At 41.9% G+C, this 22,021-nt stretch overlaps 1 protein-coding gene across 3 annotated transcripts in view; it reads right to left on the bottom strand.

Moving 5' to 3' along the window:
* The window catches only part of GRIPAP1 (GRIP1 associated protein 1), a 2,851,684-nt gene that overhangs the window by 2,484,704 nt on the left and 344,959 nt on the right, over nucleotides 1-22,021 (bottom strand). For all 3 annotated transcript variants that reach the window (XM_044080007.1, XM_044080009.1, XM_044080008.1), the window contains exon 4: nucleotides 7,335-7,361. In XM_044080007.1, the coding sequence (XP_043935942.1) occupies nucleotides 7,335-7,361 (27 nt within the window). The remainder of the gene's footprint in view (nucleotides 1-7,334; nucleotides 7,362-22,021) is intronic.

Genomic DNA, 22,021 nt, shown 5'->3' with positions numbered 1-22,021 from the left:
AGCCAGCTGTCACTATTTATAGAGGTACAGTGATGTTCCCAGTTAGGGGTGAGAGATGCAAACTGCCTAATTTTGTGTTTTCTATAATTTGCAGTACAGCAGTATTATGTGTGGAGTTAAGAGCAATGATAAGTAGGTAGGTAGGCAGTATTCTAGCTTGGGTAGTAACATACTGAGAACACCAGCTTTTCTGGACTCTTTGGCTTAAAAGTTTGATCATTTGTAGGATACTGTTAATGGAAGTAACACTTTTAGAGAGGGAGTGTCACTATAGGCTTGGAATGATACAGTAAATCAAGATATTATTACACAAGGACATAGGTTCATAGGTTCATACTAGGCTATCTGCCCTAGGGCATTTATAAGCCTGGCTAGAGTGTGTTTGGCTTTCGCCACCCATTTTAAATTAATTTTGCTATGCCCTTTTTTGAGGTTAGTATACTGTGCCTCTGTCTAACAGTGACACAGAAGTGATACCCGGGGTAAACCTACTATCTCCCATCCACTCATCAAGATTCCTCTTGAAGAGAGTCAATGAGGGACTCTGCCTAGCCTGGACTGGGATTTTATTCCAGAGTGAAGGGAGCCTCTGGGTTATGAATCTGTCCCTCCAGCATGTCCTATTTATTTCAGTGCTGAGGTTAAAGTCTCGAGCGCGTAGCTCGATGGGATTTGGATTTTCTGAGGTTCAGCATGTCCATTAATTCCGGGTCGGACATGGCTTTATACGTCAGGCACAGATCGCCTCTGAGCAGGCGGTATGCCACTGAGTAGAGCTGGAGTTTCTTTAACCGGGCAGCATATGGCATCTGTTTGAGCCCTTTGATCCTCTTGGTGAGGTACTTTTGGGGTCTTTCCAGTTGCTGCAGGTGTCTGGTAAGGTACATCCCCAAAAGGGGCATTTTACTCAATTATGGGCCTGATGAGGGATGAGTAAAGAGGCACGATGACCTCCCCTGATCTAGATGTGAATCCCTTCATGATTAGGTGGGCTATATAAAATGTTTTTCTAACCACTTTGGCCACGTGATGGTAAGAAGGGTAATTTTGGGATCTTGAAGAACAAGCAACTGAAGTCTGTAAAGGATTTTTTCTTCTAGACAGCATTATGTTTGGTTTGTTGGTGCTAACTGTTAGATGGATTGTGGACACTCAATTCCCCCAGGGTGGAAAAGGCATGCGTGAAGGTTAAGTTCTGGTGTCATCTCTCAGCTTTAGTGACAACAACACTGTCAGCATACAGAATCATATTTAAAACTTGATAGGTGAACAAGAAGACTGTGTAAGAACAGGGGAAAAAAAGAACTGCCTCATGGACACAGCCTTGTGATACACCTTTGTTAATATGGTCTAATTCAAAAGAAGTATTAGAAATAACAATAAATGAACTGTTCTGAAGGCAGTTTCACATCCATGTGGCAAACTTAACAGAGAAGCCACAGTTTTGTAATTTATTCAGTGCCAAGGTTGTGATCAATTGTAAATGGCCAAACATAAAACTCTAAACATTGAACCCTAACCATCAAACGTTTGTTCATTCAGCGAACTTCATTTTTTTCACCAGGGAAAGTAACTTAGTAGCCAACACTTCCCCATCTCACAAAACACAGCATTTCAAACCTACCACCCTCAACTATATACACCAACTCTGAGACCGCACTACAGTGGGGAAAAGGGCAGATGGGGAAGTGCTGGCCAACTAGTTACTTTCCTGTTCGCTGAATAAACGTTCGATGGTTAAGGTTTGATGCTTAGACATTTGATGGAAATGCTATTTGATGGGCAAACACAGACCCTCTTGTCAAACAAATGTCATACCTTTGTAACTACTGCAGAACTTGCTCAGAAAAGTTTTTTTTTTTTTTTTTTTGAGTACTTTGAACAGTTGACTAGTACGACTAGTACTAACAATGGGAAGAAAATCATTTGGAGTACGGGTTTGGTATCTTTGATTAGGGAACATGATGGTTGAGGATTTTACCTCAGAGATACAAGGTACAGGGCTTGATTACGATGCCAGGTTAATCACCAAGTTTGTAACAGTCTGCATACTGACACTAGTATTTATTCATGAACCTGTAAGGGAATTACAGCTGAGCATTTGAAGCTGTAAGAGATATATTAAATTGTTAGTGAGGTTTTAAGTAATTTATAAAGAATTTTAGAAACTAATTTTAGTACTCTGGAATGTAAAATGTGGAAATGTGTTTTGCATATATGTTTTTAAAAATGTTACCACTTTACAATTAAGCATGTTTTATATGCGATTAATTATTTGAGTAAATTATATTTTAAAAAAGAAAAAAGGTTTAGATCTAAGTTAAGTGGTAAGAGCCTAAGTTTCACTGTTTAGACTGTTACTGGAGGGTCAAAAGTGATAATTTCACTGTCAGTTTTCTAGACTAAAAACTCACTAACAATTTAAATAATACCTGCACACCACTATGACTGGCTGGGCTTGAAAAACTACAGTGTGCTCCATTCCACTGGTCCTAAGGGCATGCACTGATCCACCTGTCCCACCCTCCCCAACCTGATGCCCAATCTCCCTGATCTCCAGCCTACACTAGAGCTCAAAGAGACATCCAAAAAGTACCTTTCCCTCCAGGGTAGGAACACCAAATCTCCCAGACAACTCTGTCAAATACCAGAGCCTCTAATCAAACTTGGCTCACCTGGGTCGTAGTTAAGACTTTATCCCTCTATGCTATGGGAGCGGCAGGAATTACTGCTACTTGATGTGCTAAGGCTAGGTCTAGCATTTCTGTTTACAATTTGAGTTAGAGTGGGCTAGGCTAAAAAACACTTCAGCTTTAATTTGTTCCAGTTCATGTTTATTACACTGATTTTACCAAAGCACTTTACAAGAAAAAAAGAAAAACAATGCACATTAAAATAGAAACCGTAAAATACAACAGTAAAAGTGAAATAAATCTCTAACAGAAATATTCAGGAATGTTCCACAGCAGAAACTAATAGCAAAAATTAAGCTGTTATAAAAAAACAGCCATAAATATATAGTCTGTGATGACAGTAATAACACCTATCCTTCACAACATAATTTACTGACAAATCTAACCAAGTTAAGCAAAAACTCAAATAATGAAATAACAGTAACAAACTGAAGCCTCAGGTGATGTTCACCCTAAGAAATGAATTCAGAGTTGTAATAAAATAGAGTTACAACTGCAACAGTACCTTACATAAAGTCCCAGGCTAACAGACAATGAAACAAGCAGCCTCCAAGTTCAAGTTAGAGCCAAAACAACAAAGTGTGCACCACCACAATGATGCCTCACCCTCCACTCTTTACCTTTATTTAAGATTAAGTCAAGTCTATTCTGTGCCACTAAATAAAGATTTGTCAGCATCTTGAAAACAAATTCGGAATTCTAAGCTGCTCACCAAAATCAGCTCCTTGCTGCAAAAATTACCGAATGTAAAACTGCTGTCAACAAACAGATGGAAACAGGCAAGAAAACAGATGAAATGCCCATATAGTTTACCTGTAGATTTTTGTAAAATATCCAAAAGCTGTAGCAGAGCTTGGCACTCTGGCAGCCATCTGCCACCAACTAAGCATGCACTGCTACATCCCTGGAAGTTACGGCCAGCTCAGTCTAAATTAACGTCTCCAAGAAGAACTAATCTTTGATGTTTGGCTTTTGACATAATGTCAAATAATATACTTTGAGAAAGAGTCGTACAGGAAGGAGTGATGTAAACTGTGACAAGTAGTAGTTCTGCATGGCAACTTAATAATATTTATATCTACCTGGGACTGTGGTCAATTGTGGAATTGTTTTTAACAATGAAACTGCAATGTAAAATTATATCCCTTTTTATTAGCAGGAACATCACCACCTTTGTGTTTTTTGGGTCTGCTGTTTATGGCAATGCGATAAGAGTTAGTAAATTGAAGGGCACACCAAGGACTTGTCTTTTAGCAATGCTTGTAATAGTACTAAAATTTTAGGATTATGCTGAGTAAACAGTGTTTCTAGAGCTAACATTTTAGGCTTATATTGTGTCAACAGTGTTTCTGGAGCTGCCCATTTATTATTAACACTAGTAATATTCATGTAGGCTACAGAGAGTTTTTTACGGATGAGGTTGTTTGGTAAATTTCTGTACTGTGAGTGGCTGGACATTGCCTGATAGCAGACGTAGAGCTGTTAGCAGTACTGATGCTGAAGAGAATCTGAAATATTCTACAAGGGATAGCTTGCCATACAAACAGGCTATGTGGGTAGGATAGTTTAGCCAGAAACAGGCATCCATTAAGTGGGTGGGCCACCAGGGCTGCATATCAACATGGTATTTGTTTACAATGGACTGGCCAGTTTAAGTCTGGTTGATTAGGCTGTAGAATTAAAATAAGTCAGCTTGAGAGAAAAAGAGTACATAGAAATATAGGGTTGGCAAATGTTTCATAAGAATTAAACTTGGTACAAAAAATTAGAGGTAATAGTGTGGATAAAATTATATTTTGGTTTAAAAGCTATGAAGAAAATGATTTAATAGTGTGATAGTTTAAAAAGCAGAGAGTTTAAAATAAGCAGAGAAAAGTATTGTTAGATTACAAACAAGTAATGGCTAAGTGGCTGATTTGTTTTGAAATTTTCTGGACAGTGTTTTCTAAATGTTTAGTTTTTGTACAACAGATATTTTAGCAGCTTTTCCATCTTTTACTACAATTAGAAGCTGTAGATGGAAGCATTAAAGTATATTCTTTGGATATTGGTTCTATTTATGTTACAGCATACAGAGTAGTAGTTAGATCAGTAAAAAGAGTTTATTAAAACTATATTTCAAATCACAGAGACTATGTATTGTGTAACAGGAGTTCATTACACTGTATTGGTTTATGTGTACTGAGCAGACCGAGATTAGCTTGGGGTTAAAAATCAGAAAAGGTATTCAAGTAACATACTGGGGAAAGTGGGGATGGTATTGGGAAGAGTGAAATGGGCAAACAACGAAGTGCAGCGCAAGTTAATCAACTCATGTATGCACAGAAGCAGCACAGCAAATCAAAATCTAGATCATGAAAATAAATAAATGAACCAACCAAAGTCTGTTCGCAGTCACACCAAGCAGTACTCCGTTGTTAAAAAGTCACGTCTTTTCAGACCAAGTTCCGTAGTACTTTCAAATTGATAACTCCAAAAAAGTACAAGTTATAAGAGAATAATGTTCAACCTCTTATTCAAGCTGTAAAAATTTATTAGGACAATCGGTAAGCACTTTCGCTGAAGAGCTTTATCAAACCTATAACACTCCATCCCAACAGATACTTATATATGCATTAAAAACACAAATAAATCAATTAGGTTCTTAAAGATAAAAACATTCGTTCAAACCTTCCGTGGGTGTTATTATTTGTTACTACAAAATCTAGATCAGCTGCACTTACTACAAAGGTGACCTTTTAACTCTGTTTTGAAGGACTTCTTTACTGGAATATATCTCAAGACAGTATGGGAGTTTGACCCACAGGCTTCTAAATGTGATGGCAGATTTTGGCATGTCAGACTTGTTTCTGTTATTATGGATATGGTCAAGACTGCTGACAGACTGCGGTTGAATGGGGTGGAAATATTAACTATTTATTCATAACTGATTTATTTTTATTTAGTTAATTTTTATCAGGGTAGAGCACTAATCACAGGTGACCAATTTCAGTCTCAGCTTGGGTATACCAAGAAAATCAGAATTGCATTTAATGAGACAGCAAGCGTATAATGAAAATGTACATCTGTAAAATACCATTTTCGGATGACAAAAATGAAGAGTAACTACAGTTGCAATGATTCTATATTAAAACACTGAAATCCTAAAACCTCGAAGCTTACAATACTGAACACAAATATTAATTTTGTAAGCTTGAAAAGTCACGAAAAAAATACAAAACATATGTTTATGCAGGGGAGGCACGCCCACCTGCATCCCCCACCTCCTCTCCTATTTCAAGATCGGATCACAGTGGAGAAAATCAATATCCCATTCTCCACTATGCAAAGATCCTGTACAGTTTGGTTACTGCAAAAAAGAAACACTCTTCTATTTTTGCCAGTTCGAGCATATGAGATTCAAGCATTTTGGCTCAATCTAGTAAGCTTCGAGTTTTTCAGAACTTGATCTTTTAAGGGGGAACCAACTGTAATATACATTTACAAAATTCAAGGCAAATCTCATGTAGAAAGTGAGGTGCCGATGTGGTAATTACAGCTGTGTGATGTCTAACTGGGAAAGATGGGATAGATGAGTGAGTAAATTTTAGTCCGTGGTTGTGAGCAGCTGGAAGGAAAAATTATATTAAGCAAAAGATTATGGAAATAAAGACTGGTGCAACAGAATCTGCCACATGAGGGAGAGCAAGAGTGCTACGAGTAAGATAAAGAGTGTTGTAGCTCAGGTTAAGATACATGATTGGATGAGAGATAATGACATTTGTCTAATGAAAAGATGCAGGCATTTATTTGAATCCTAAATTTTTGGTAAAACAAGGTGTATTTTATTTGGAGGCAATACTTTCCTACAGCGAAGCAATGATTTCTACAATTTAGTTTAGTATTGCTGGGTAGAGTGGCTTTGTCTTCTGAGGCAGTAAGAGGAATGTTGCCCAATTAGTTGCTGTTAGAGGAGAGAATGTATGTATGGAGTCTGAACAGTTGGGATTCTAGGTGGTCAACTGTTTGTTGAAGAAGCAGCTATTTTACTTTTCAGTGTTTTACAGTGGTCATTTTTAGGGGACTAGGCACTAAATCTTCGAATTTTGTTATTTGAATGTATGTGGCCTTTATTATGATGCCGATGCTATGAGGAGGAGGCTGTTTTCAAACTGGGAGGGAAGAATACCTTGGCCTATGGCTGTTCTGGGGGTATTAACAGTATTAATAAGAAAGAGTGAGGTCTTATTGGTCCAATATAGGCAAGACTTGACTTTTCCTTTTACAGTTAAGGTGGAGGAAAAAGTTAAGGGAGGTGTCAAGGCAAATGCCAAGGTGTTTGGAAAGATTCAGTGTATAACAAAATGTTCTGCTTGTAGTACTCTACCAGCATTAATTGAACATATGTTTAGCAAAGCAGAAGTAAACATAAAACAGGCTTTAGCACAGAGAGAACTATATGCTAAGTAATAAACCAAGAAAGAAGAAAGGAAAGAAATGAGAGGAAAAACAGCCTGTAATTCAAATGAGTTGTGAATACTCACCATCTCCTGTGGGTCTTTCAAAGCAAAGCAAAGCAAAGCAAAGTATACTTCCAAACTAGACAAGCAGTCAAAGAGAATGCAAGCAGTATTATATAGTTTGACCTTTAAATTTACTTACCTGTGCCTTCTTACTTTTATTTACAGCCTAGGGATCAAAGAAAGAAAAAAATGAACATTAAAAACGAACAATGAAGCATTTAACTAAAAGCATTTATAAAACATAACGGCTGTAAACTGTCAAAGAAACAAAGAATGAATCAAGTAAACTTTATACTTAAAAAATAAAAAGTTGACAGAAAAAAATAACTATTTAAAACTATTAACCAATATAAACTACATGCAGTAGATGTGCTCTGATACCCATTTACTGATGTTCCTTTCTCCTCATATCCCCTACTCTACATGTGCAAGTCTTTCTCATTCCTCTTGGGTTTCTTTGTGGTCTGCAGTTCTGTTCTGTCTTCCTCTTTTAGGCCACGCTAGCTGTTCACTGTGGGTCTAGTGGGATGCTGTTTTTCCTGAATTATATGCTTAAAAGCTTTAATGACACTGCTACAACAGCAGCAAGTCTGGCCCTGTTATCAGCTGCACCTATTAAATCTGTCCTAAAGCCAAAGCTTCATGTAGCTTAGCAAAGCATGTTACATTTATACTATAAAACTTCTTACCATTATATCCCTCTTTCTACCTGGTCTGCTAATCAAAACCAGGTTGCCTGGATCACATTAAGGGATCCATCCATACACTCCAAGCAGCCAGGCTGTATACGCATTAACAGTGACAAGATTGTGGAGGATGTTTTGGTTAATTTTGTTTGTAAGGGGATCATCATGCCCTGAAGCCTTTCACTTCATAAAAAAGGGAGGTTGTTTTTTTTTTTTACTGGGGGGGGGGGGGTTAAGGGGCTCAAGTTGCTAACCCATCTGAGGAACTGTTTGATCAAAGGGTGTGAAAAAAGGCAGCTGCTCAGTGGATAAATGAGCAGAAATAGTAGAGGCATGAATTTTTATAGAGGAGAAAGAGAGACCACTGTGTAGTAGGTCAGCTAAGTAATCAAAGATGAGTGGGATGGAGGGCTGTGCCATATTGGCCCCCTTAGTCTGGATCCAGCTGCAGAACCCTTTCCATTTATCTGCATAAGACTTTCCAGTGCCAGGGCGTCTGGCCTCATGTATGATGAGAGGTGGGGGCAGAAAAGCATAGACGGAGAGTTTAACCCAGGGGAAGGACAGGGCATCTACTTTCCAAGCCATGCAGTGATGCTCCCTGATGCAGAATTTGCTGAGCTGATGGTTGCTGTGGGAGGCAAAGAGGTCGACCTTCGGGGTTCCCCATTGCTGAGTTATTAGGAAGAAGGTACGTCTGTTGAGCTGCCACTCATGTGGATCCAACATTTTTCTGCTTAATTGGTCTGCTAGGGAGTTGAGAGAACCTGGTAGGTATTGTGCTAACAGGTGTATTTACAAGGAAGAGGTTGTGAGCCAAAGGGTCATGGGCAGCCCGCATAGAGGGTAGAAATGAGTCCCTCCCTGCTTGTTGATGTACCATATCACAGTGGTGTTCTCTGTTTTGATCAGGAGAACCCCTGGAGAGGGAAGGGGTTTGAAAGCTATTAAGGTGTGCTGCACAGCCATCATCTGTTTTTGATTGATGTGCAAGGGGATTTGTTGTGTGCTCCATTGACCCTGTATGCATCTGCCGTCCAGGTGTGCATTCCAAGCATAGTCTTATGCGTCTGTGGTGAGGGTCTGGGCGACAGGGTGTGGGGAGAAGGGCAGCACCTTGTTGTGGGAACATGCTGTTGCCCACCAAAGAAATTCCTTTCTGAGGCAAGGAATTATAGGTAGAAGAGTTTCCAGGTCTTGAGAGTGTTGACACCAATGGCTCTTTAGGTTCCATTGAAGTTTCCTCATATGCAGTCTGGCATATGGAATGAGGAGTATGCAATATGCCATGAACCCCAGAGCTTGCAGGATTTTCCTTGCAGAAAGTTGGGGCCTGGTGGCCAGTTGAGAGAAGTAGGCTGACAGGAAAATTGGTTTCTCTGGTGTAAGGTATGCCATCTGGGATGCTGCGTCAAGACTTGTTCCCAGGAATATTATCCTTTGGGTGGATATCTGTTCCAATTTCTTTTCATTGACTGTGTATCCCAGGGAGGTTAGTAGACTCTCTACAAAGGCCAAGCGATTGAGCAGATTTTCCTAGCTGTCTGCCTGAATAAGACAGTCATCTAAATAGGGGCAAATCTGAATATTTCTTTGTCTGCAAAAGTCAATGGCCGGAGCCAGGCATTTTGTGAAAACTCTGGGAGCAGTAGATAAGCCAAAGGGAAGTGCAGAGAACTGAAAGTGTTGAGATCCTGCCCTGAAGCGGAGATATTTTCTGTATGATTCCCTGATAGGAATGTGGAGGTAGGCCTCTTTTAGATCCAGGGTGGCTAGCCAAGTGTCGTTGGACAGCATGGGTAGCAGCTGCTGGAGGGTGAGCATTCTGAATTTTGGGATCATCAGGAAGGTGTCTAGAATGGATAGATAGAGGATGAGGCACCAGCTTCCCTCTTTTCTGGGCACCAGAAAAAAGTCTGGAGTAGAAGCCTTGGCCTATCTGTTCTGCAGGAACGTGCTCTACTGTCCTCAAAGAGAGCAGGGAATGGAATTCCTTTTGAGGCTCTGCCTACTGATCTGGCGGTAGATCTGAGAACCCTCTTGGGTGTGGAAGGAGAATTTGTATCCCTGAGACAGAATGTTCAGAACCCATTGGTCCTTGGTAATGGTGGCCCAAGTGCTTGAGTGAAAGCAGAGTTTTCCTCCTAGGGGTAAGTGAAGGTGGGCAGAGGAGAGGTCAGGAGGAGGTGGGTCATTGTGAGTTCTTATCATAAGGGGGTGGGCTTAGAACTCCCTGGTTTTGAAGAGGAGGTAGTCCACTGCTTAGATCTCTGCATTCCTTGGGGCTGCTGTCTGGGGGGGGGGTCCTGTTTCCACGGGTTCTAGGCTGGGCCTTTTTACTCGGAGCAGGAAAGGACCAGTGCTTGGACGGGAAATGCCTGCTGAACCTAGGAGACTTGACCTGTAAGAAATCTGATTGTTTGCATAGATTTTGCTTTTTCTTCCATTTTTTAAGACCTCTTCTGCCTTAGTGCCAAAAAAGTTATTTGTGCAAGGGTGCATCCAACAATTTAGATTTGACATGGTCTGGCAGAGGTTGTTCCTTAAGCCATGCATGTCTTCTAAAGACAGATCCAGTGACTGCTGCCCTGCAAGAAGCTTCTAGGGCATCAAATCCACAGTGCAAGGTGTGTTTAGTTACTTGACTTGCAGAATGCATTAAGTCTTGTAAATCTTTAGATTCTGCCAAAGCAGGAAAGGAGGACATTTTTTGTTTAAGGAGTTCCAAGGTATGTTGCTGATATTTAAGCATATGGAACTGACAATTTAGTGCCCTGATTGCAAGAGTGGCTGAGGTGTATACTTTTTTACCCAATCTGTCCAATGCTCAGGAATCCCTGCCTGAGGGGTTGGGATTATTGGCAGAGGTCGTTTTAATCCCCTTTTGGCCCTTGAGAAATGACCTCAGGGACAGCTGTTGGATTTTTAAAAAAGGGTATTTGTGTGAGTCAGGGACTCTGTAGTACCTGCCTGTTTTTTGGCAGTAGGAGGTAGGGCATCAGGAGTCAAGTTGGATTAAATGAAAACATCATCCACCACATCCAGGACAAGGGGGATGGCCAAAGGTCTGTGTTGCGGAAGATCTAGGAATGTCCTGAGTCTCTTTTTAGACTGAGGGTAGTCCTGACTCTCCCATTGGAAATGCTCCCTTATATGCAGGGTTTCCTCAAAGGAAAAATACTCTGGGGGAGAGGCAGAAGGAATGGATTCCTCTGCATCCAAAGCCTCATAAGTGGAGAGGGGCTACATGTCATCATAGTCAGATGCATCAGATTCATCTGACTCTTGTTCAGGCAAAACTATTGGGGGCAGATTTTTTTTTTTCCTTTTTGAAGGGTTAGCTTGGCTTCCCCTGATCAACATGATATGGTCTTCTGCCATTTTAAGCATTTAAGAGTGAGGAAAAGTAGCAGGCTTCCGAGAGTGGGTAGTTGGTTTCTTGGGTGTGGTTCGAACCCTGGGCCTAAGGAACTCAGTTGTTTTCGAAAGAATGGTAGTCGTGAAAGAAGACGCTGGTTTGTGTCGAGATTCGGAGGTGCGAAGGACTTCCTCGGTAGCCGGTCCCTGCTCAGCGGCTCCAGACTCATCCAAGGTAGAGACGACTGCAGGATCCTTAGACGAAGAAGAGTTTTGCGGCATACCAAACTCCGAAAGGGTCTCAGTAGTGGCCTACAATTCAACTGAAGCGGGCATGAGGGGCTGCAAAAGCACCTCACTGAGTACCGGAGGACTGACGACTACCTTAACAGAAGCGTTGTCGGAAGGTTTGGACCTGTGCAGTCTGCCTCTGTCTTTATCTTTACATTTTTTCAGAAGATCTGCTGTCGGATGGCTTACCAAAACCATATCAGAATTCGAGGACTGTAAATGAAAATATCTGACTACAATAAGAGCCCAGCGACAGATAGTTCTGTCATTAAAGCACAGAAGCGACAACTGGGGACGTATTGGTCTGGGCCTGGCAAGTGATGCAGTAAGATTGGAAATCTTGGTGTGGTATTTGCTTTCCACAGGCGAGACAATTATTAACTTTTTATGACCTTGGTTAGTGCAAGAAAAAAGGATCCCCAATGGGGTACTTAGCTTTAGAAGACTTCAATTTGGAAACGAAAACTCAGGTAGCGGCCAACCTGCACTCGTGCGAACTACTTCTGCTTTGGGCTCCACAGCAAGAAAGACTGATGTAATGCCGTTGGCTGCCTTACTTTATACCACTGATGACCTGACGTCATTCCTCAAGTGACAGCAACCGACACAGAAATACCAAGTCTCTGGTATTCGGGCTGGCTGAGGGCTACCCTGGCAGGGATAACCCAAATGTGATGACTGCAACACTGAAACACTAAGAACATCTGCACTATGGTCATCATTAGATCACTGCTGCAGTACCATAAAGCTACACTGGACAATTGCCAAAGATTAGACAGAAAGGGTGGCAGTTACAAGAAATCCTTTTCTGGCTCTAGAAAAAAAAGAGAGCCAGTTTTATAGTGCTTAGTGAAATTGTGTACAGAGAAATAAGATGCCCCTCTACAATGGCTCTAGAGTCCACCCCTTTCGTAAAAGCCCCAGGTGTAGTCACTGCCCTAGTGGAGGATTCCTTGACATTCTTGGGGGGGGGGGGGTTCTATGTTGAGAACAGCTGAACTGAATGGCCAGGGACAACCATATGTATAAGATCTGCTTGAAAACTGGCTGTCCTTTTTTTCTTACCCTAAAAGGAAATAAACAGTCTGTCTTAGGATCTATTTTTTTTTAATCTAGGTAGTATCTGAGCTGTCAGTGGACATACAGAGAATACAAACTCTTTCACCGCTGATTTTTGGTTAGGGAAAGAAAAAATGAATAGACTTCTTCAAAGTACACTCACAGACAACCTTTTGCATAAATGTAGGATTTGTTGTAAAATTTTAGACTAAAAACCATCTTCCAAATCAGGAATTTTTGTGCAACCTTTTTACTCATTGCTTTAGTTTGTTAGTTGGGATATTTTACAGATACCCTAATGGTAATGGACATTAGCTGACTACAAGAGCCCTGTGTTTCTAATGCATAGTCAAACAGTCCACTTGTACTGTGCTGATGAGGCTATAACAGGGCCGAAACATGCATGCCCACAGCTAGTGGGGTTTGGTTTTATTGGCCTGAATTTGTCCATTAAATGACTTCAGAATCTCCATATAGCTAAAACACCTAATGTTCTTAAGGGTAATTTGCATATATTCCATGTGCCTCTAATACAAGAGGTTTGAGGGATCACACAGTAGAAATTATAGCTTGGCTAGAATTTTCTTTTTATTTTTACAAATCAGGATTTTTTAGTAAATACCAATCACAAGGCTCAAATGGAGGTAAACTTAGCTTCTACAATACAAAATTAAAATCCCAGAATGAAGCCACATATGTTCTAGGTTGTCTCATATGTAAAACCTCTTAAAAATAACTTTACATGGAAAGAAAATGAAAAGGGGGATCTCATGGTAGACTTGTAAGTAGACTTTGAAGTATAAGACAGGCCAGATTTGAGCAATTCACACAGGTGCTAGAGTACGAGAGGGGCCACTGCTTGAGATGGGTCCAGGTCTCTGCTAGAGCAACAAACAGAAAATGTCTTCCATTTGGCTAAACATGATTTTCTACTACCAGGTTTTCTAGCCTCTTTTAATGTGTGTTGCACATTCTCTATAAAAAAAAAAAAGTGCCTGGATGGGAACAAAAAAATCTGTCAAACAATGTATAGGTTCAGAATGTTGAGGTGAAAGAGAAAGATCTCTTGTCTAATGCGAGTAGGTCCACTACGTTAGGACATGTTTGTAAATGTCCCTTGCCAAATGCATGAGAAAGAAATAATGTTGTCTAGGTCAAAAGCGAGTTCCAGGATAATCTTGTGAGTGTCCCCCTTGATGTTCAATAGGATTCTGGTAATTAGCAGAAAGGGAGGGGAAGGCAGACAGGAACAGTCCCATCCATAGGAAGGAAAAGGCATCTTTTTTTTCCAGGCCTGTTTACAAGGGGTCCTAGTAGAGAACTTTTATGACTGTCTGTTGTAAATGCAGAAGCAGCTGTACCTGGGGAGCTACCCATAAGTGCAAAATTAATTGGAAAACCTCCTGGTGCAACATCCATTCATTGCACTTTGTCCTGGATCTGCTCAGCGAGGCTGCAATGGTGTTCTGCTCTGATGGGTTTTATGTTGCCTAAAGGGAGAGAATGTGCTTAGTTGCCACTTCCCAGGCAATCATGACTAGTCTTGCACAGAGGGTAAGACTTGGGTCCCCCTGCTTATTAATCTGCCACATGAGAATGGCATTGTCTGTAGACACCAGAAGTGTCTCTGGAGTTCACAGTTGATTCAATGGTTTTAGAGCTTTTATTAGGGCCATCCTTTCTTTGAGGTTGATACGTTTTCCCCCCTAAAGTGGTGACCCCACATCCCCTGAATTTTTATTCTTTCAGAAGCTGCCCCTGACAACGTCTGAGACATCTGTTGTCACAGATTTCAGTTTGAATGGGAGGGGAAGGAGAATGACCTGGATTTAGCTGAACCTGACCAGCCACCTCTAGGAGCTCTTTCTTGATAAAGCCTTGAACTGGTACAGGGAAGAAAAGGAAAGAGGGTGCTGGTGTTGAGTTCAAAGAGACTTGCAGAATCACTGAATCTTTCTTATATGAGGTCTGGCTAAAGGGACCAAGAGAACAGCTGACGTCATTTAACCTAGAATTTTGAGGAACTCCATTGTTGCGGACTTGGACTGGTGAGACAAATCTAAAAGCTGTAGATGGAAAAGAGAAACCTTCACTAAAAGAAGGAAGTAATCATGAGAAAGGTGTCCAAAGGCATCACAGGAATTTTAACTTGTGACATATAACTACAGAGGATGCCTCCAGGTTTAGTTTGAATCCCATTTCTCAGAACATGTTCAAGGCAAAAAAAGGGATACCCAAGTATCTAGTGGAATCTGCCAAGATGAGGTACTCATGCAGGTAATGGTAAATGAGTATTCATTTAAGTATGCAAAAGGAAACAACTGGAGCTAAGCATTTGTAAATACTCTTGGAGCTGTGGAAAGTCAAAAAGGTAAGCCTCTAAAATTGAAAATGTAACCCAGAAAATAAATCTTAGGTAACATCTGAAATCCTTCTAGACTGGAATATGGTGACATGCATCCCAAAAGTCTACCAGAAAGAACTAGAATAGAACAGAAAGGAAACAGAGACTGTAAACATTTTGAATTCTGGAACTATTAGAAATGCATTCAGAACTGAATGCTTCAATACAGACCTCCATGTGCCTTCTTTATTAGGTATAAGAGAAATCCTGAAATAACACCACCTTCCCTGCTGTGAACAAAATTACCAAATCTAAAAATCTAGAACACCTTAAGCTAGCATTTCTGAAAGGATCTGATGAAACAAATGTGCTTTTTTTTTGGAGGGAGGGGAATTCCTGATTTTGGTAGAATGATTCTCATTGCCATTTGTAATACTTTTGAATTATTTTTAGTATCCAAGAGCCTGTTATATGTTTCCAGAAATGCAGGGAAAGGGACTGCCTGCTATTGTGAGATGATGGTTGGGTAGAGGTGGTGTGGTGACAGTAGTGGATGGAAAGAATTCCTAGGTAAGCGTGCATCCTTTTTGGGCTGGGAAGAACCTTCAGTGGTTCATTCTCCTTAGCCATTTATTTTTATATTGCTGTTTACTTAGATGAGTTTTTTGAAGAATGGTCCAGGACTAAAGGGGCAGTTTCTGCTATATTTAGGGAATGGTGACAGAAAAAGCTACTTGCTCCTTTAAATCCACACACTTCAGGACCTCAGTTGAAAAGCACTGAGAATTTGGAATTTCACATCCTTCAGGAGATTCACTAACCTAACCTAGGCATGCCTACCCATGACCAAACCCGTATCTGCTGCTCAAGGGACTGCATCAGCTGTATCAAAGGAAAACTTGTTAGAATGTTTTGTTACCTGTGATACAGAAGAAGCCAGGGAAGAGGGAACAAATTTAGAATCGGTAGTAGGCAAAGTAGAAATAATTTGTTGCATACACAAAAAGGTGAAAGGGAAGGTATTTGGCCATATGGGTCTGGCAACTGGCAACCTTAAAGGCAATAATTGAGGAAACATATACCATTTTTCTCCAATCTAAGGTAGATTGGTGCTGCTTAGTCCTGCAACTAAAAACCCAGCTGCCACAGTATCGGTGCTGAGGAGAAAGTAGAATCTAAGGACAGGTAACTTGCAATCTGACTTAAAAACCTACTGCCTTGGGTGCAGCTTCAGCAGTAAGTTTTGAAGGTCCTCTGTTCCAGACATAGTGGTGTTTAGATTGGGTTGTATATTGGTCGCTAGATGAAGTGCTCTGTAGATCCATTAAAGCTCTAAATCATGAAATGAGACCCCCACTCAGTCCTTTGTAGGTAGATTTTCTTGTTGTCTAAGCAACGGTCATCTGCTGAATAAAGAAATTCTAACTACAAAACTGCTGAATAAAGAAATTCTAACTACAAACAACTAAGTACATCTCATTTCATACTTTAAGTACATCTCATTTCATACTTTAAAGCTTTAACAGATCTACATAATGCTTCATCTAGGGACCAACCTTCAACCTAATCTAAGCACCAGAGTTTGTGTCTGAAAGAGAGAACCTCCAAAACTTACTGCTGAAGCTACACCTAAGGCAATAGTTTAAGTCAGCTTACAAGTTACCTCTCATTCTATTCCTTTTTCCCTAATCTATCATATGCTCAGCTATCTTTCTCACTGGAGGAAGCAAATAGCTTGGAGTAACTCTCCTTTATCCATGGAGATAAAATCAGAATCTCCTCATGGATTCAAGAATAGGCATATGCAAGGCTCAAGCAACTTATATAGACTATCAAGTTTCTTGGGTCCAGGTGGTTGAGCATCTGGAGAAGTACAGTTGTGTAGACTTACCATAAATGTAGATGTTCGAGTCTATTCACTGTTGCAGTCAACACATTTGGGTTATCCTTGCCAGGGTAGCCCTTGGCAGCCCCAAATACCAGAGGCTTAGTATTTCTGCGTCGGTTGCTGTTGCTTCAGGACTGACGTCAGGTCGTCAGTAGTATAAAGTAAGGCAGCTAACACCATTACATCAGTTTTTCTTGCCCTAACCTGCCAGGAGCCCCAAGTAGGAGCCAGGTTCTGGTGGAAGAACCCAACCAGTAGAAAGGGAGGGTGGCCTAATGGTTAAGGTGTTTGCCTTACAAACACAAGGTGCAGGGTTTGAGTCTCACAAGGGATAATTGGCTAGGCTTAAAATGGCCCACAAGGGCAATTAGCCTAGTACTAATCTATGAATCTATGAATAAATACCAATATGTCCCTTGTAAGGAAAGAGAAGAAAAAAAGGGGGATGGAGGGAGGGAAACCAGGACTGCAACAGTGAATACACTCGAACATCTACATTTATGGTAAGTGTACATAACTGTACTATGTTCTTCGTGTTTCACTGTTGCAGTCATCACATTTGGATTGATTCCCAAAGCTGAGGAAATGGGTGGAGGCAGTCAAGGAAACTAGGGGCTGGCTAGGATGCCCTGCAAGACTGCAGAGGCAAACCCTGCCCCTGGATTTGGAGAAGAGAGGCAGACAGTAATGCTTGGTAAAAGTGTGAACAAATGTCCAGGTGGCAGCCTCCAGGATGTCCCTGGTGGGGACTCCTCTGAGGAAAGCTGCAGAGGTGATGGCTGCTCTGGTGGAGTGACTCCTGACCCTCTTGGGGGGAGGCTTTCTGTGTTGTTTGTAGCAGAAATGGATGCAGTGTGCTATCCATTTAGAAATGGTTTTTTTGGAGATGGCTTTGCCTTCGGCCCCTGTAGCAAAGCAAACCAGCAACTGATCAGAATTTCTGAAGAATTTAGCCCTGTCTAGATAGTATCTGAGCTGTCTGTGCACATCTAGAGAGAGTACAGGATCCTTTCCACCTTGTTCTGGGGATTAGGAAAAAAGGTGGGCCAATGAATGGATTGGTTGAGAGCCACACTAGACACCACCTTGGGTATGAAGGATGGGTTAGTCCTGAGGGATACCCTGTCAGCACAGAAGATGATGAAGGGTTCCACAGCCATGAGTGCTTGCAGCTCAGAGACTCTTCTGGCTGAAGTGATGGCCAGAAGGAAAGCGGTCTTCCAGGAAAGAAATTTTAGCTCTGCAGAAGAAGCTGGTTCGAAGGGGGGGCAGGGTGAGATTTCCAACACAAAGTTAAGGTCCCAAGCTGAGGTTGGTGCTCTTCTGGGTAGCCTTAAGTTGCTAGCCCCTCTTAGGAACCGTTTGATCAAGGGGTGTGAGAAATGGGGCTGCTCAGTGGGGAAAATGAGGAAAGCTAGCAGAGGCATGAATTTTAATAGAGGAAAAAGAGAGGCCACTGTGTAGTAAGGTCAGCTAAGTAATCCTGGATGACAGGGAGGAAGGGCTGTGCCGTATTGGCTCCCTAAGCCTGAATCCAGATGCAGAACCTTTTCCATTTGTCATCATAAGACTTTCTGGTGCTAGGGCATTTGGCCTCATGTATAACATCTAGAACCACTTTACGAAGGTTGGTAGATTGATTGGGGGTTAGGGAATAAGCCAAGCTGCCAAATTGATTGTCTGCAATTGGGGATGCATGAATTCCCTTCCGTCTGGGTCAGGAGGTTTGGAATCTGAGGAAGATGCCATGGTGACAGTGGGGACAGGCTGCGCAGCCAGGGGTACCAGTGCTGGAACTTTCCAAGCCATGCAGTGATGCTCCCTGGTGCAGAATTTGCTGAGCTGATGGTTGATGTGGGAAGCAAAGAGGTCGACCTTCGGGGTGCCCCATTTCTGAGTAATTAGGGTGTAGGTTATTCTGTTGAGCTGCCACTCGTGTGGGTCCAGAATATTTCTGCTTAACTGGTCTGCCAGAGAGTTGAGAGGACCTGGTAGGAATTGCGCTAACAGGTGGAGTTGCATGGCAGAGGTTGTGTGCCAAAGGGTCATGGCCAGCCTGCACAGAGGGTAGGAGTGAGTCCCTCCCTGCTTGTTGGTATACCACATTACAGTGGTGTTGTCTGTTTTGATCAGGAGAGCCCCTGGGGAGAGAAGGAGCTTGAAAGCTGTCAAGGCATGCAGGCAGCCATCATCTCTTTTTGGCTCATGTGCAGAGGGATTTGCTGTGGGCTCCACTGGCCCTGTATGCACCTGCCATCCAGGTGTGCACCCCAGGCATAGTCTGATGCATCTGTGGTGAGGGTCTGGGCGGTGGGGGGGTGGTGAGAAAGGTAGTCCCTTGTGGAAGCATGCTGTTGCCCAACAAAGAAAATCTTTTATATCTATAATTCCTTGCCTCAGACGAGTCTCTAGGTCTTGAGAGTGTTGACACCAAAGGCTTTTTAGGTACCACTGAAGTTTCCTCATATGCAGTCTGGCATATGGAATGAGTAGTATTCAAGATGTCATGAACCCCAGAGCTTGCAGGATCTTCCTTGCAGATAGCTGGGGTCTGGTGGCTAGTTGAGAGAAGTAGGCTGTCAGGAAATTTTGTTTTTCTGGTGTAAGGAATGCCATCTGGGATGCTGTGTCCAGGCTTGCTCCCAGGAATATAATCCTTTGAGAGGGCACTTGTTTAGATTTATTTTCATGGATTATGTACCCTAGGGAGGTTAGTAGGGACTTTACAAAGGTCAGGTGCTTGAGCAACTTTTCCCGGCTGTCTGCCTGAATTAGGCAGTCATCTAAGTATGGGTAAATCTGATATTCTTTTGTCTCCAAAAGGTAATGGGTGAAGCCAGACATTTTGTGAAAACTTTGGAAGCAGTAGATAAGGGAAAGGGAAGTGCAGAGAACTGAGAATGCTGAGATCCTGCCCTGAAACGGAGATACTTCCTGCATGATTCCCTGATAGGAATATGGAGGTAGGCCTCTTTTAGATCTAGGATGACTAGCCAAGCATCCTTGGACAGCATGGGTAGCAGCTGCTGGAGGGTGAGCATTTTGAATTTTGCGATCACCAGGAAGGTGTTTAGAATGGATAGATCGACAATGGGGCTCCAGGTGCCCTCTTTTCTGGGTACCAGGAAAAAGTCTGGAGTAGAAACCTTGGCCTCTCTGTTTTGCAGGAACATGCTCTACTGCCCTCATAGAGAGCAGGGAAGGGATTTGCTTTTCTGCCTCAGCCCACTGGTTTGGAGGTAGATCTGGGTACCCTTTTGGGGTAGGAAGGGTGTGGAAAGAAAATTTGTATCCCTGGGACACTATGTTGAGAACCCAGCAGTCATTGGTAATGGTGGCCCAGGTGCTTACGTGAAAGGAGAGTTTTCCTCCAAGGGGTAAGTGAAGGTGGGCAGAGGGAGGGGGTGGGGGAGGAGAGCCATTGTGAGTTCTTACCATAAGGGGGTGGCTTAGAACTCCCTGGTTTTGAAGTGGAGGTAGTCCACGGCTTAGATCTCTACATTCCCTGTGGCTGCTATCTGAGGGGTCTGGTTCCCTGGGGTCTGGGCTGGACTGGCTTAGTGGGAGCAGGAAAGGACCAGTGTTTGGTGGGACAATGCCTTCTGAACCTAGGTGACTGGACCTGTAAGAAATCCTTAACTGTCTGCATACATTTTGCTTTTTCTTCCATCTTTTTTTAAGACCTCTTCTGTCTTGGTGCCAAATAAGTTGTCTTTGTGCAAGGGGGCATCCAAAAATTTTGATTTGACATGGTCTGGCAAGGGCTGTTCCTTAAGCCATGCATGCCTTCTAATGACAGATCCGGTGACTGCTGCCCTGCAAGAAGCTTCTAGGGCAGGTGTGTTTAGTTACTTGACTTACAGAATGCATTAACTCTTGTAACACTTTAGATTCCGCACAAGCAGGAAAAGAAGACATTTTTGTTTGAGGAGTTCCAGGGTATGTTGCTGAAATTTTAGCATATGGAACTGACAATTTAGTGCCCTGATAGCAAGAGTAGTGGAGGTGTATACTTTTTTACCCCCATCTGTCTAGTGCTCGGGAATCCCTATCTGAGGGGGTGGGATGCTTAGCAGAGTTTGCTTTAATCACTTTAAGTCCTTGAGAAATTACCTCAGGGTCAGCAGTAGGATTTTTAAAAATAAATTTGTGCAAGTCAGGGACTCTATAGTACCTGTCTGGTTTTCTGGGTGCAGGAGGAAGGGTGTCAGGAGTCTACCTGGATTCCAGGAAAACATCCTCCACAACATCCAGGAGTAGGGGATTGGGCAAGGGTCTGTGCTGTGGAAGATCTAAGAATTCCCCGAGTCTCTTTTTAGACGGAGGGTAGTCCTGACTCTCCCATTGGAAATGCTCCCTTAAGGTATGAAGGATTTCCCCAAAGGAAAAATCCTCTGGGGGAGAGGCGGAAGGTATGGAATCCTCTGCATCAGAATCCTCATAAGAGAGGCGAATATAAAGGAAGACATAAATTTACACCAACTGCTGGGATCAACACCTAGTATAGCCTTTAGGAAAGGATTTAATTTAAAGGCGTTATTAGAAATGAACAGACACACTTCGTTTAATAGGGCCAAGGGTATGACCAAATGCGGATTGTGCAATCAGTGCAAATTTATGCAGGAAGGCAATTATGTTGTTATTAACAATGTAAAATATAAATTAATGGGTAATTATAGCTGCTCATCCAAAGCAGTGGTGTATGTGGCAAGCTGTAAGCAGTGCCCTGCTTTTTACATAGGAAAAACTGAGAGGGCACTGCATAGAAGAGTATATGAGCATTTATATGCAATTTCTAGGAACGACACCAACAATGCTTTGGCTTGCCACGTTATGTATAATAAAGAACATAGTTTCAATTTTATGGTTTTGAAACAAATTAGGACACAAATATTTTCAGGCCCATGGCAATTGTTATTAGAAAAGGAAGAGCTATTATGGCAACTCAGGACAGCGGCACACATACACCCTGGTCTAAATGAAGCAATATCGCTCACTTGCATTTTAAAATTATTAGCTGCTAAAAGGTAATTTTTAACCTGCCAGAGAGCTTACGAAATACATAATGCACAACTATGTTATATCGTCTTACCCTGGTTTTATTGTTAAGGATTCTGTATTTGTTGTTTAACACAACTTTATAAGGGACATTATTAAGTAATATATTGTTTTTTGGAGAGGGACTTTTTAAATTGATTGAT

The sequence above is a fragment of the Protopterus annectens genome, chromosome 8.part0 (assembly GCF_019279795.1).
Source record: "Protopterus annectens isolate FY-2018-M chromosome 8.part0, PAN1.0, whole genome shotgun sequence".
Lineage (NCBI taxonomy): Eukaryota > Metazoa > Chordata > Ceratodontiformes > Protopteridae > Protopterus > Protopterus annectens.
This window is presented reverse-complemented; position numbering and strand designations above follow the sequence as displayed.